The sequence below is a fragment of the Carassius auratus genome, chromosome 25, assembly GCF_003368295.1.
Source record: "Carassius auratus strain Wakin chromosome 25, ASM336829v1, whole genome shotgun sequence".
Classification (NCBI taxonomy): Eukaryota; Metazoa; Chordata; class Actinopteri; order Cypriniformes; family Cyprinidae; genus Carassius; species Carassius auratus.
Genome location: NC_039267.1, coordinates 198,188 through 213,921, shown reverse-complemented (window position 1 = coordinate 213,921; position 15,734 = coordinate 198,188). Strand labels below are relative to the sequence as shown.

Genomic DNA, 15,734 nt, shown 5'->3' with positions numbered 1-15,734 from the left:
CAAGTGGTTTATATTATATAACTCAAAGTTTAACATTTATAATGTGCTTATATCTTCAAAAGGAGGCTTTGTCAGATTTAGCTAATTTCTAACTAAACAGACCCTGTAAAAACATCACGAGCGAACAAAAAACGATCAAGAGAAACTGTAACAGGTTAATTTTTAATGCCTTAAGAAAATGTACAAAAAGTACAAAAAATTATTTTCCATAACTGAACATCAAAATGAAGGTCATTCAGTGTTCCAGAGGTTTCCATCAGCTTTCTGAAACTGCACAAACACACATTATTATTAGTTTACTCATCTAAGTGTACATTAAGGCTGTTTTAAGGTGACATAACGTCTGTGGTATATTTGTAGCAATGGCAAAAATACATCGTATGGGTCAAAATTATACATTTTTCTTTTATGCCCAAAATCATTAGGATATTAAGTAAAGATTATGTTCCATGAAGATATTTTGTACATTTCCTACCCTAAATACATAAAAAATAATACAATAAATACAATATTATCGAATTTCATGAGGATTACCGAGGACTCAGCAAGAACCGAGTGAGCCGTGGCGAAATAAAATAAAGAATTTATATATATATATATATATATATATATATATATATATATATATATATATATATACAAGTTTTATTATTATTATTATTATTGTGCAAAAATTATACACAAATTTGTACAAGCATATACAACTTGCAACAAGTACAAAAACAAATAAACATTCATAAGCATGTGTAAAGTGAAACAATTCATGCCAGGGGTAAAATTACAACAATTTAAAGTAACAAAAAGCTTTATAGGTCTTTCTTGATATTTTGTTCTTAATTTTATCTAATTGTTATAAAAGAAATGCATGGAGAAGTTATTGCTTGATGACCTCAGGAACCGATTAATCGGCTTTTTTAACCGATTCAGTGAGCCGATCTGTCCAAAAAGAACCGTTTCTCGGAAATTAATCGGACTTTGCATCACTACTGTAAATCATTGTAAATTACAATAATATCAATCACGCACGGGAAAGTAGAACAGTTCAAAGTCCCTTCAAAGTTGTTGTCACTTTTTATTTGACTGCGAATGCATTACCACTCCCTACCGGATGATCACATGATCAACAACAATTACAATTATTACAACAATTATTTTCATTTATTTGAATTATTTTGTGAAGCTTTCTTTTGTGAATTTTACTTTTTTTGTTATTGCAACGTTTATTTATTTATTTAAATAAATGTATATTATATTAGTTATTCTGAATACAATGTGTATTTTAATGTCAGTCATTTGCTGTTGCATGCCAAATTTCATATTCACCAAATCTCTGCACTTTTTTCTTCTTTTTTTCTCTCTCTCTCAGTAGATATATTTGTTTTTAACAGTGTCCAAAAACATACAAATTACAAGCATCAAAACAAAACTCCATTCATTTGAACTGTAAAAATAATAAATAATGAAGACAAGGTAAAACTAGTTTTCCAAGACAGTCTTAATGCACATTATTTAACTTACACATACCTCATTGTCACGTGGTACCACGTATATTTATGCTCACTGTTAGGATGATACGGTTAGGATGGACCAAATTGACAAAGCACATTTCCTGTTGAGAGAATCATAATAAATAAAAACCTACTAAGAGCCAATTAAATTCCGTGTGCAATACTAAAAAAGTGGCAAGTGTTAGAGCAAAATCACAAATAGAAAGCGGTGAAATCAAAAGAATAATGCTACAAACAAAAATATAGAGTAAATCCATCCAAATACAACCTATTTGATAATATAAACACTGTAACTGCAATTAACCTATTTACAATTATTTGCAAAACTCTTATCAATCTAACTTACAGTACTCTCTCCATTATGGGACGATTTTTAATGCACTTTTGGTCGATTTTTGACATTTTAAGCAAACAAATATTCATATGGCAAACAATGAAAGCTATAAACATTCATGCTGATGATTTATGAAGTAAACAAATATATTGTTAAACAGTTATTTGTAATAAATAAAACTTGTTATTGGCAAAAACTTCTGGCTTGGCACACGTGCTGTTTTATCAGTTTGGCTCTGTTGTTGATGCAGTTAGAAAAGCTATGGAGTAATCTTATTAATATAATTCACATATGTGCATACATATGTCTTTGGCAGTTAAATGGATCAGGATGTAGAAACAGTGATATCTTCAGATTCCCAGAGTCTCTTTGGTCACCTGACATCCGAGCAGGACATTCCCCTCACACACACACTGCGACAGATCTCCCACTGAAACACACACACACACACACTCAAATCATCAGTGTGTGTCAAAGAACTGAAGATATCTGCTGAAACGTCTCTTGATGAACGCTGACTGAATGAATGTGGTCTGGAATGGAGATCTCACCTTTCTGAGAGCCGATCCATGACGCTGCCTTCATGGCCACAAACTGCCACTCCACCTGCTGCTCTATTTTACAGCCGTATAACCAGATCAGAGCCAGGAGAGTGGCCCATACTGACCCATCCACCTGTGTACAAACCATCATCCACTGCATTTGTTACTGGACACTGCACACAATCAGCACTGTCTGATTATTACATCACATCTCTCACCTGTGCTGGTTTCTGATTGGTCAGCTCATCCTCCGTCTTCCCAAACACATCAGCCAGTGTGGAGTCCAGATCCCAGCAGCCGGACGCCTTTTGGAGAGAAACCAGCTGCAGTAACAGGTCCTTCTGGAGCTCAGGAGCAGCTGAACACACACACACACACACAAGATTACAAAAATAAATTTATAATGATAATAAAATTTATTAAATACCTATAAAACAATGAGAATTTCATGACCTACTACACTTGTCAAATGTGTGTCAAATGAGCCAATTAACATTTTGTAAAGGAACAACTTCATTAACTTTAACCATAACTTCTGGCCAAAATATGAGTTTATATTCCATAATAACACTTCTTCCTCCAGTGATAGAGTCCATCACCTGTTGTCCTCTCACATCACAATCCACAAACAAATTAGTTTAAAAACTGTTATGGACTTTGGATCTGTGCATACTTCTCTCCTGATTCAGATTAGACGACTTTTAAGACCAGTTGTATTTGAGCCAAAACAAAGGTTTAAAGTTAAAAAAGGCCTTTATCACGGGGTTGTCTCTTACTAACACACAGTTTTTCACTTCTCAAGATGTTAATTGATGGACTGGAGTCATGTGGATCACTTATGGATATTTTGTATTTTGTGATGTTTTTATCAGCTGTATGACTCTCATTCTGACGGCACCCATTCACTGCAGAGGATCCATTGGTCATATATATATATATATATATATATATATATATATATATATATATATATTTATACTGTACATACCATCAATTTTGATTTCAGAGTCTGTTTGTTCAGACTTGGCAGTCGCAGTCTTAGAACCACGGCGGAAAAAATTCTGGACCTCTGTAAATGAAAACAATGATCGTTAACCATGAAGTGCTGCTGCATTAGTGTTTCACAGTGAACTTTAGTGACGCTGTGTATTCATTGCGTTACTTGTCATGAATCCGATCTTCTGTTCGGGTGCAGTCACTGAAAAAAAAAAGAAAAGATAGCTCAAATGAAAACAATGTTTTTCTCACTCTATTCAGAACAAGGATTAACAGTAACAGTTTATTTGAGTTGGTTACTTCTCCGCTTTTCCTTCACTATTTAAAAAAATGTAGGCTATTTATATAATTTCACCCTCCGTTAAGCGATCTGTGATATTTTTCAGTTCATCTGAATGGATGTGCAATGCACCTGTATTTAATGTAACAAACTCTAGTTTGAAGCGCACGACTCGCCCTCACATTGTCTTACACACAAGCAGAGAGAGAGAGAGAGAGAAATAGAGAGTGAATTGATGCGCTACATATAAACGATATTCTTAGTTGTAGTTTCCTGTCCAAATAACAGCGTTCCTTTGGAATGCTTCAGCTTTTAAGAACTGCTGGGGATCCTGGTAGTGGGCGGAGCTAATGCACAAATGACAATCTCATTGGCTAGCACTCATTTATTATCATCCCTGTTTTGATTTCAGCAAATCAGTTCGAGTGAATGCACACAATCTGATTAATATTCATGAATATAGCAGCTCATTAATCTTTAGTGCATTTTATATTGTTTTTATTAGTAAAATTCGTATCATTATTACCTTATCAGTATTTTTGTTATTTTTTTATTTTATTCAGAAACACTGAATGACCATAAAAGCACTACCATTACATTTACATTTAATCATTTAGCAGACGCAGACTACCACCAGTCCAAAAAGGGGTTATATGATGTGATTAAAATGTTTCCTTTCTTATTGGCGTGTTACAAGCTCTTGGTGCATAAAGAAGATCTGTAAAGTGGCAAAGACTAAAGTCTCAAATCCAAAGAGATATTCTTTATAAAAGTTAAGAGTCAACCACACTCCCCTAAAACGGCTCGTTCTAACATGCTCCCACATGTATACATCACTATGTGGGAAGATTTGCATAACCCCAACCAAACATTCACGCAAATAAAGAAGGTGTAACTTTTATTCTCGCTGTTGCCGCCACCGCTGCCATGCTGTGGAGATGCTGTGTGTTTCACTGAGGAAATACATCAACTTCACGCTGTGATTCGCCGGATCGGCTTTCACCATGAACGAACCGGAGTCCAGCCCGGAGTCGTCACATATGGTTTCCGCAAGCTCCTTTGTCGAATCCGCCAGCTGCGCCGTTCTCAAGCCCGCGGTGTGTGACGCTGTGTGACGCATTTTATGGAGGACTGTTTCCTGAATATGCAGACTAGCCTACGATAGGTCTGTGCTGAATCTTAAGGCTGTTCTATAAAGTGGAGCAGTTCCAACTTTGCAAGGACAGTCAGGTGCTTCTGACTCACAGCCTGTAAGTACATATAAATATTTAAAGAATTTGCCACTGATGATTCAAATGAAACCAGTTTTGAGCAGAGTAGAGTAGCACTTGTTTGTCATTTCTCCGATCACAAATCCAGACATGGTTTTAATGTTTACGGCACAATCGCAACGCATAAAAAGACAGTATAAGTTATTATAATCAGTTATCATGTCCCCACTGGATGCAATAAATGCCTCATTTGTAATGGGTTTCATTGAAAGAAAGTGAAAGTGACGTGACATTCAGCTAAGTATGGTGACCCATACTCAGAATTCGTGCTTTGCATTTAACCCATCCAAAGTGCACACACACAGCAGTGAACACACACACACACACACCCGGAGCAGTGGCCAGCCATTTATGCTGCGCGCCTGGGGAGCAGTTGGGGGTTCGGTGCCTTGCTCAAGGGCACCTCAGTCGTGGGATTGCCGGCCTGAGATTCAAACCCACAACCCTAGGGTTATGAGTCAAACTCTCTAACTCACTAACTCACTACGCCATGACTTCCCTATTGGTTTTGTCTCATCTTCCCGGGACACGGCATCACAGTATGTTAAGTGGCTTAACATTTCCATCATGCTTGAGGCATTCTGCCAATCACAATGGACACACTGGATAGCTGGCCAATCACAGCACACCTCGCTTTTCAGACCGATGAGCTTTGTAAAAATCGACACGTTTCAGAAAGGCAGGGCATAGAGGAGAAACAATAATGAACAGTATGTGGAAAATAGTGTGTGTATTTTAACCTTAAACCCCATAAACACATTGCATTACACCAGATACACAAAATAATGTTCTTATTAGCAGCATCATATGACACCTTTATAATGACTAATATGCATTCATACATGGTTATCAAGTTTTAATTCTAATTACGAAAGTCATATCATTAAATGCTTGACTGACTGATGTTAAGAGTGTACTTCTAGATATTTTTAAAAAATGTGCCATTTTACACAGTTTATATACAGTATCTCAAAACCTGCAATAGTGTAAAAGCCTGATCAAAAGAGTTTAAGCCTGTCTTCTGCTTCATTTTCAAGTCATGTGAAAAGGCCTTTCAGTGATTTATTCTCTACATCTGAGTACGTCTGGTTCTCCTACCTGCTGTTACCCGATTAGACATTTTGAGGACTGCTCGCTCTGTGAACGACATCATCTTTGAGCAGTGAAATGATTGTTCATCTGCATAAATGGTCAAAACATTCAGACATTAATGCATATCAAAAGAAAACAAACACACACACACACACACACATATATATACTGTATAGCAAAACAGCAAACAAACAAGAAAAACTCCTTAAGACTTTGTTCTCTTACCTGCAACGCAATGCCTTGATGATGATAAACGAAACTCGCGGGGTGCTATGTGATCTGAAATAAAATAAAAATTAACACAGAAAAATATCATATAGGCTTTTGGGTACACAAGATCAAGACCATTTTACGAAATGGCCCTGTAACTGTCCAAATGCAAATGCTCATAATTTTTTTATAATTATTGATCTGTTAAAAAAAAAAAAAAAAAAAAAAAAAAAAGGACTAATTCGCAAAGTAAGTTTTTAACATAATTGAGAAAATTAAATGAACAATTTAATTGACAGCAATGGTTCGGAAAACGAGTCAGATGCGGTTTTAATCACTGCGGGTACGGGCGGGTGCGGATTTACAAAATCGGACCCGTGCAGCTCTCTAGTTTAGCCTACATGCCAGGTAACATCAGGGTAATGAGTTGGGCTGGGTATCGATTCAGATGTTCCAGATCGATTCGATTTCGATTCACAAGCTCTCGAAGCAGGGCCGCGGGAAGTAATTTTGAACAGGGGGTGCTGTGATTTTTTTTTTTTTTTTTTTTTTTGATAAAAAACCTATGAGCCTATAGGCCTATTTAAAATACATTTAAAAATAAATACATTGAGATTTACTACTTTATTGTCATATACACTTCAGTGCACAGCCAGCCAGGGTCTGAAACACACAGACATCAGTTCTCAGATGTGTGCAATGCGCTATTAATCTGAAGCAGAAGCAGAAATAATAGTTTAATAATCGAAAGAAAACTAAATAATTACTTTCATTACAATTTCAGATAGCCTATACATACATGCAATTTATTTAGATACAAGAAATAATATTACAACAAAATATAAGATTAATCAAACTTCACAATAACGCTAAAACAATGCAATCGATTTGGTCAGCTGGCTTGAGTCACTGCACTTTTATGTCACACGCAACTCTATTAACTCCAAAATCTTTTTACGCACACCACAAGGAAATAATCTCTGACTATTTAAGCAATTTGTTTATTGAACAGTTCTCCACATCCATTTCGCAAAAAACACACGCACAGTATAAAGCTTTCTGTCTCCATCTCCAACCTTTTTACACAAACCACAAGGAAATAATCTCCGACTATTTAAACGTTATTTAACAGTTCTCCACAACCATTACGCAAAGAACACACGAACGAAATAATACTCTCCATCTCTATCCCCACCACCGTACAAAAATACTATAGTGTAGGCTACTACTTACAATTGCTTGGCTAGTCAAAGCTGATCCCACACTTGTTGCCAAAAAAATAAATGTTACAAGCGCGGCAGCACCATACTCTTACCTGAGTTACATGCAGGCGGGGTGCCCTGGTTACAGGTGTCCAAATGTCGAGGTGCGCTGTATTATATAAAGATGGATGTATTCTGCCTGGAACGAGCGGGAAACCTCGTTACTCGGCGACCAAACCTGCCTGCCTGACGTTGACAACGTAACTTCCGAACCTGTGTTGATTAGGCCTCAAAATATGAAATTAAAATCCAAAATATACGTAATAGACTGCGTGTGTCAAAATCATTTTCTAAAATATTCATAAGGAATTAATAAATTGTGCAAAATATTTTAATAGGCCTACATTTTTTTGTATCTCCCTCTCGTCACTAGGGGGTGCTGCAGCACCCCCAGCACCCCCACTTCCCGCGGCCATGTCTCGAAGCGATTCGAATTCGATTCTCGATTCGATTTCGATTCCCGATTTGATTTTCTATTACAGCTGTAATCGGGCCTTAAAAGTTAAGCCCGACAGATTTCATTCCGAGCCCGACAAGTAAAATTTGATTGCCAGCTTTTTAAAAGCCCGAAACCGTTTATGGCCCGACATTATTCAAATGTACGCACACACGCAGCTCTTTTGTCTTTTGTCAAGAATGAGTCATTTATACATGTTTTAACATAATTTATAAATGACTAACGTAATAGGCCACTTGGAAGTTTGAACAAAGAAATAAAATAAGTCCCCTGTAAACATCGTAACATCTCAGCACTCTATAAATAGCCCTAGGTATAGGCTCATTTAGCATATAAATAGGCCAACGCACCAATAAAAAGAAGTATTTCTTAAATGTAAGAAATGTAATTAATATAAAATCTAAATTAAGATGGGTAATAATGAAATTAATTAAGATAAAGGCTCTGCCGGATTTGCTTCGCCATAGCAGCTGACATAATTAAAGAATAAGGCCAACATTAGCTTATATAGCCTACATTATGCATTTAAGACTCAATTAATATTTAGTTATTATTTGAAAAACATTTACTCACCAAGATTAGGTAAGGCCTTAGTGTTTTTGTGGAGGAAGATGATTGAAGTACAAGTCTCGCGTGCCGCACGCACATTACGTCACCAATACAAACCAACCTGATTTATAATATTATAGCCTAAATATTATGATATCTAATCGATTAGATTCATTGAAATAAATAAATAATTCTACTAAACTTGATTCTGTCGGGAGCTGAGCAATTTTGTGAAATTCGGCTCGATGTAGTAACAGCACAATGAAGTTGCGATTGTAAAGCCTGTGTTATACTTTATGCATTTCTACTTCCGAAAGCGCACGCTGATGGTCCGCTCTGCAACAAACATGTGAACAAACAATTGCCCACAATCGTTGCACATCGCTGTCTTTATATTCTTTATTGACGGATTGCACAGGTTCGAATGGCAATGGGCTTCTTCACACTGCCTGAACATGTGCAATTGTGCTTTTGAAGACTACTGACCACACACACCTGTCCGCGCAGTCGTCTGCTCAGAGCCTCGGCTCTCCGATGGCAATTTTTACGTCACGCCTACCTAGCGGTCCATAGCAGACTCGCGGATGCAGAAAGTATAAGAGGCTTTAAGATGCAGTCTGTAAGACGCGCACGCGAGCTCGACTTGACGCGCGACATTGCAGAAAATGTGCGTTCACAAATGTAGCCTGTGTTCATATCCAAATATGGAAAGCACTTTTGAATTTAATAATATGAGGTTCTCTCCAGAGATGTTTTGCCACATTTCTTCAATAAAGGATGATTGCTGCATAGTATATGGTGTTTCCATTTGCTTGAACTTCTTCAAGTGAGTTGCAATAGTTTTGTGTGTGTGTGTGTGTGTGTGTGTGTGTTCAGCATATGGTGGGCCGCATTTGAATTTGTGACGGGCCGCGGGTTGAGAACCACTGCTTTAAGCACTGAATGAATGAATGACAGGTTCGTTGGTCACATCGCACAAGGCACATAAGAGGGTGACATCTAGTGGAGAAGATTTGTAATTAGATTAACGCTAATCTTGCATTCAATGTCTTCGGAAATAAATATGGAAAAAATTCGATTCATGGCCTTTGAGAATCGATTTTGAATCGACCACATTTAAAAAAACGATTAATCGAAAAAAAAATTTATTTTAACCCAGCCCTAGTAATGAGCAAAGATCTTTATGCTTAAATAACAGATTATTGTTTGTCTTACCATAATTTACTTGCATCATGTCAATTTCTGAAGAGGAATCTGAAACGCATTTGATTCCACATCTCAGTGTAAACATCAAATAGTAAAGTGACAGTAAAAGTGATTTATACACACACAATGAGAGCACTAACCGTATGTTGGCACTCTTCTCTGCAGCAGGGGTCCTTTCACAGTCTGTCTGCTGTCTTTATTCACAGCAATGAAGGCTGTATGAACACAGCTGACTCCTGCCTGAACACTGAGCTCCACCATCCTGCTCCTGATGCCCTCAACATCTGCAGCTCCAGACCTCTCCTTCTGCTCCAGAGAACGGATCAGGGTCCGAGCCGCCAGCCGGTGAATAGACAACCTGCAGAAACATGGAGGAAATGTGTTGAATTAGATAAACAAAAAGCTGATGTCACTCCAATTCAATTTGTTTCTATAAGTGTTTGTGTGTGTTTACTGTGTTTCCTCAGTTGGTTTGAGGCAGAAGTGGAGCTGGTTTGTAACTGGTTGATCTTTGAGACTGTATTTGACTGTCACTGTTCCCTCAGAGCCTCCTGAACTCTATGAAAGAGAAAAGGCAGAATTTTCTAATCTAAACAAATGAGACGGTGTCTATATGTCATAACATGCTACATCATCTAACCTCTCCTTTAAGCTGGGCATAAATGAGTGTCCTTTGACCCTGGAAGAGCACATTGATGGGTGGAGACAGTGTGTCAACAGTAACATCATCTGGAAGGGTCCAATCCACAGAGATATTAAGCACAGCGGGCTGCAGAGCAAACCTGAGCGACTGCATCACCTGATATAGTTTGAAGAGAAAGAGAAACCATTGAGACATTTGACTAGGAAACATTTGTGTCTGTGAAATCCAGTGGAGAGCTTTACTTTGGGCTGCATGCGGTCGGTGTCTGTGATGAACTGAGCGTGACCAGATCCCTCTCTGGCCATTCCTGTGATGAGGGCGGCACTCGCACCCTCACCAATCCCGAATGAGAAACACCTGAAGACACGATCAACTCTGTTACTGTTAGTGATGAAGGTATGAATGATGGACAGATCAAACCCAGCAGACCTTTACCTGTGAGAGTGAGCGTGACTTTTCACCAGATCCAGCACCTCTTTAGTGTTAAACACTTCTCCATCAGTGAAGATGAACAGCTGAAGAGAAAAACAAAAAAAAACTTTGACTTCACATCGGTACAGAGCGTTGTTCAGATGCACGGTGAGGTGTTGTACCTGTCTGGGGTGATCAGGGTAACAGGGCTGACTGTAGATGTGTTTTAGAGGCTGTAATATCTCTGTGCCGCCCATGTCTGCTTTCATTTCCTTCACTCTCTTCAGAGCCTGATCCATTGTGTCCTGATTGTACTCAACACATTGACTGAAAAGACACAGAAAAATATCTCATGTCCAGTGACTGATTTCAATACTGAAGATCTAGATACTAACGGGAAGAAGGACTCAAAAACAGAGCCAAATCCATAGATATTGAAGTAGCATCCCATGGGCAGACTCTTCAACAGTAACAGCAGAGTGTCCTACAGAGAGACAAATATTTAAACTCAACATAACTCTATGGACTTTCATAACACACATTCCTGTTGTTAATGTTAAGTCTGTCAAAGGGTCACCAGTGTTTTATTTCTGATTCAAATTAGACCAATCTACATTTTTGTAATTGACCACAAAACGAGTCAGCTGCCTCCCCCCTGATTATCACCGGCACCCCGTCCTAAATCGCCGCCCTTCACCAGGCTCCCGGCAGGAGTGGGTGTGTAAGAGAGGAGGGGCGCTGGACGAATCAGGGCTGGCGGCATGTGATGGGGCACACCTGATGTGAATGGAGCCTCATCACCGCCGCTGTTGAAAAGCCCAACAACACGCCTCTCCTCGAGAGACCGGTCTCTTCCCCGTGCATTGCACACTGGTGTCCTCGTGGGTCCAGGAAGGGTGCGTGGAGGGACTCCCGTGCCACCAGAGAGTTTACACGGCCGATGGGGCAGGATACCGGGCCATCCATCCCCTGCAAGCGCCTCGGCCAATGAGCAGGATGCGGCCACTAGAAGAAGCTGTCGCCCCTCGAGTCCCTTACCTGGACCCTCCTCTCCATGAACACTGCCTGACCCACACGAACCCCGCAGCACGACGAGGACACCAGATCCCCTGTTTATTTTGGACACTCTACCCCTTTGGCCACTTTTATTCCCTCCTTTTGTTTTATTTTCTGTTAAAAAAAGCCTCTCCGAGGCCTGACGCCACGCCCACTGTGTCTGTCGTTTGCTCCTCCCATTACAGATGAATATTAAAGACAAAAATAGATGACTAAGCTTTTAAGACTAGTGTAAGCAGTTCACGCAACAAAATCTAATTGTACACAAGTCATTGGTCATTTTTTCACAATCCCATAAAATCCTGAAACATAAACTCAAAACCAATAATACATTGATATTCTGACATAAAAACATGCTGTTAATGAATCTTAAATCTTACCTTTGCGCTTTCAATTCGATTCTGTGCTTCTTTCCCTTGATGCATCATGTCTCCCATACTGCCTGATCTGTCAATCACAAAAACAAACTCGCCTCGAGATGCCAATGATGACATCACTTCCTCTGGGAACTCTGGGTACAAACTTATCATAACCACTGTATCCCTCATCAGAGAACCTGAAATAAAGATAAAAGCTGTGTCCCAAATGACAAACTATACACTTATACTGCGCACTGTGTACTCAACCTTTTAGTTTATTCATTTTACAAGGTAAATTTGTCATCTAATATCGATGTCTGATACCCCTTACCTGGCGGGGCAGTGTTCACTCCTGCCTCCACTACAGCAGAGGGCTGATGGGTATCCTGATAGTACACAAACAGCTCAACGTCCTTATCAAACATGTGACCAGGACTCAGATTCACCTGCACACACACACAAAACTTGCATAAAACTGCTCTGCTCACACATCCAGATAAACACATGAAGACACACAGTACCGTGGCCTGAGTGTGATCAGAGTGGAGGAACACTAGAGGATCCAGAATGCAGTTGGACTCTAGTTTGGAGATGGGCTTTGGAGAGCTCACATGAACACTGAGAGTCAGCGTGTAGGGAACAGCTCCTGATGAAATCTCTGAGACTATACCAGCAGCAGAACCTGACACACACACGCACACACACACACACACAGAGTGTGTCAGCATCAGCTTCTCTGCTCTAATAAAGTGTGTGTCAGAGCTGCTGTAGGACCTGCTGGTGTGTATCGAGGGTTGAGTACAGCCGGCAGACAGAAGCGCAGCGAGTGGTCGTCCTGCACAGCGAGCTCGGTGACGTAGATGATGGTGACAGCAGCGTTCTGACCCGCCGACAGACACCCGACACTCAGTCTGAACACATCAGGACTCTCTGCGCTCTCTTCCAACAGAAACGCCTGCTGACCTGAACTCACAGCGTCATCATACCGATCCCTCGCCTGCAGGATACAGTTTTGTTACGTGATGTACAGTATAAATATATGCAACTGAGCTGCAGTTTGTATTTGGACTCACGGTTTCTCTGTCCTGCACCTCTGCCACAATCTCCTGCTCTCCGATCTTGGCACTGAAGTGGCAGACAGCAGCATCAGCAGGCAGAGGGAAGACGAACACGGCCTCCAGGGGGCGCTCTTCCTCATTCACATACTGCAGAGTGGAGGAGACTGTGGCTACATGATCCTGAACCAGAAGCTCCACTGAGATGCTCCTTAGAGGCACTGAGACACACAAACCAACACAACAACATCACAAATACATCTCACATAATAAACTGAATAAAAGAGAACGGTATGTGTGAGATGCCACAGTTGACCGTTGAAAAACTAATTTTCTTATCCTCTGAGAAAAACATAAATTCTGTTAAATACTAAGATGCAATAGTAATACGTCAAAGCATTACAGTTCTCCTACATATTGCAAAAGTTTTAATTTAAGATACATGTAACAGCAAACAGGTGAATTCATACCCAGGGGCGGCGTTAGGGGTGGGCTAAGGGGGCTGAAGCCCCGAATGTTTTCAGTAAAGCCCCGAATGTTTTTATTACTACCATGCCATCAATGAGTTTTCATGCCCAATAAAGTAATTTATATTAGAATTTAAATAAATAAATAAATAAATAAATATCTCTCGACTCTCACGTCCACAGTGTCTGTAAATTTACCCAAGTAAGTTACACGTTGTCATTCACACCCGCGAAAACCGCCCACTGAGTCTAGTGCTTCTGACTGACATGTAAACTGGCCAACCATCGATGAGTGTCTGTACGATCCAGCCAATGAAATGAGCAGGCGGTTTCTTGGCGTGTAGTATTTTACTAGATCAATTTATTTGAAAATTAAAATGGATATTGCAAAATTCATCTTCTTCTTCTTCAAAAAAGGAAGTAAACCCCCCCAGCCAATAAACACTTGAACGCCAAGATACAACAGCTTCAGGTATCTGTAACTTTTAATCTTATTATATTTCTTTTTCGGTTTTAAATTGTGTCTGATTTAATGTTACATTTTGAACATCTAACAGTTAACGGTTGCGCAGCACAGTCTTTAGGACACACACACCGCTCTGAACTCCCGAACTGATTCAAATGATTTGTGATCCCCAAACTGACTCAAATGATTCGCGAACCCGCTACGAACTCCCGAGCTGATTCAAATGATTTGCGATTCCCAAACTGACTCAAATGATTCGCGATCCCGCTCCAACTCCCAAACTGGAGTCAGATGACTCAAATGATTCGCGATCCCGCTGCGAACTCCCCAACTGCGGAGTCAATGGACGGGGGCGTGTACAACATGCGTAGCGGGATCGCGAATCATTTTAGTCAGTTCGGGAGTTCGTAGCGGGACTCCAGTGATTCGCGATCCCGCTACGAACTCCCGAACTGACTCAAATGATTCGCGATCCCGCTACGAACTCCCGAACTGACTCAAATGATTCGCGATCCCGCTACGAACTCCCGAACTGACTCAAATGATTCGCGATCCCCAAATTGACTCAAATGATTCGCGATCCCGCTACGAACTCCCGAACTGATTCAAATGATTCGCGATTCGCTGATGACGTCATTTCCATGGAGGCATGTTGTACACGCCCCCGTCCATTGACCCCGCCCCCACGTCAAAACAGTGCCACAAAGAGAGACGTGCAGAAAAGTGAAGCGCAAAGGAAAAATGGCTTCGCAAGCTCAAACTAGACTGACACGCAAAATAACCATGGAAAATATGTATTGCAAAATCATTGCTTTCGCGCTGTTTCATTCGTTTGGCAATTCTTAATTTTTGTTTGCATAAAGCAAATGTATTTTACTCAATACTTTAAATAAAATGTTTTAAATTTGTTTTTGTTTTTATTGTTTTGTATATTTTAAACAAGGTAAATCTTTCTTATTTATTAAAATAAAAAAGTCACATACATGGATTTTTCTGGGCTAAGCCCCTGATCTCCTAACACCCCTGTTCATACCTGGTTCATTTTTCTCAGTCACAAGACCGTAGATCTCCATTCTACTTTGTTAGATGAAAAGCTGAATTTACTTCAAATCGAAATTGAAACTCAGGTCCTCACAGATCGACACGAAATTAATAAATCCGTGTTTCCAGCGTTTCTTATGCGGTCAAAGTCGCTGAATCACCGTTGAGTCAAAGAATCAACAGTACAGTGACGTCATACCTCATGAATATTAATAAAGTTGTAAGGGAAGTGGCGTGGCCACGTTTGATTCATGAATATTAATTTACTTATGTTCGGAACCGCGGTTCTCGGAGTATGCAGTGTTTTCATCTTGTTTAAGCATCAAAAGCCGAATGGGTAATTAGTTGATTAAGGACATTTATTATTTCCTCTCGCTTTTTCGAAAAATAATCATTCTAATTCTAATGAAAAATACTAATTTAACGTAATTACTATGGTAAAGTACTTGAATAATTTTTTTGTGGTAGTTCTATAGTTGCTGTGGTAATATAACAACTAGTAATATAAACAAATTACTTTACACAATAC

The 15,734-nt window shown here is 39.5% G+C and overlaps 1 protein-coding gene across 1 annotated transcript; it reads right to left on the bottom strand.

Moving 5' to 3' along the window:
* Positions 1–143: 143 nt before the first annotated feature.
* On the bottom strand, positions 144–15,369 carry LOC113042874 (von Willebrand factor A domain-containing protein 5A-like). Its single transcript, XM_026201866.1, has 23 exons — positions 15,198–15,369; positions 13,250–13,452; positions 12,951–13,173; positions 12,698–12,858; positions 12,508–12,622; positions 12,198–12,373; positions 11,157–11,245; positions 10,944–11,088; positions 10,786–10,865; positions 10,593–10,707; positions 10,348–10,506; positions 10,162–10,265; positions 9,848–10,065; positions 9,717–9,755; positions 6,249–6,302; positions 6,030–6,110; positions 3,547–3,582; positions 3,373–3,453; positions 2,603–2,742; positions 2,394–2,517; positions 2,220–2,272; positions 1,525–1,609; positions 144–270 (listed from the first exon to the last, which is right to left on the bottom strand). Exons 1-22 carry the CDS (start codon positions 15,235–15,237, stop codon positions 1,532–1,534), a joined length of 2,514 nt encoding a protein of 837 aa, XP_026057651.1. The 5' UTR covers positions 15,238–15,369; the 3' UTR covers positions 144–270; positions 1,525–1,531.
* Positions 15,370–15,734: the final 365 nt, after the last annotated feature.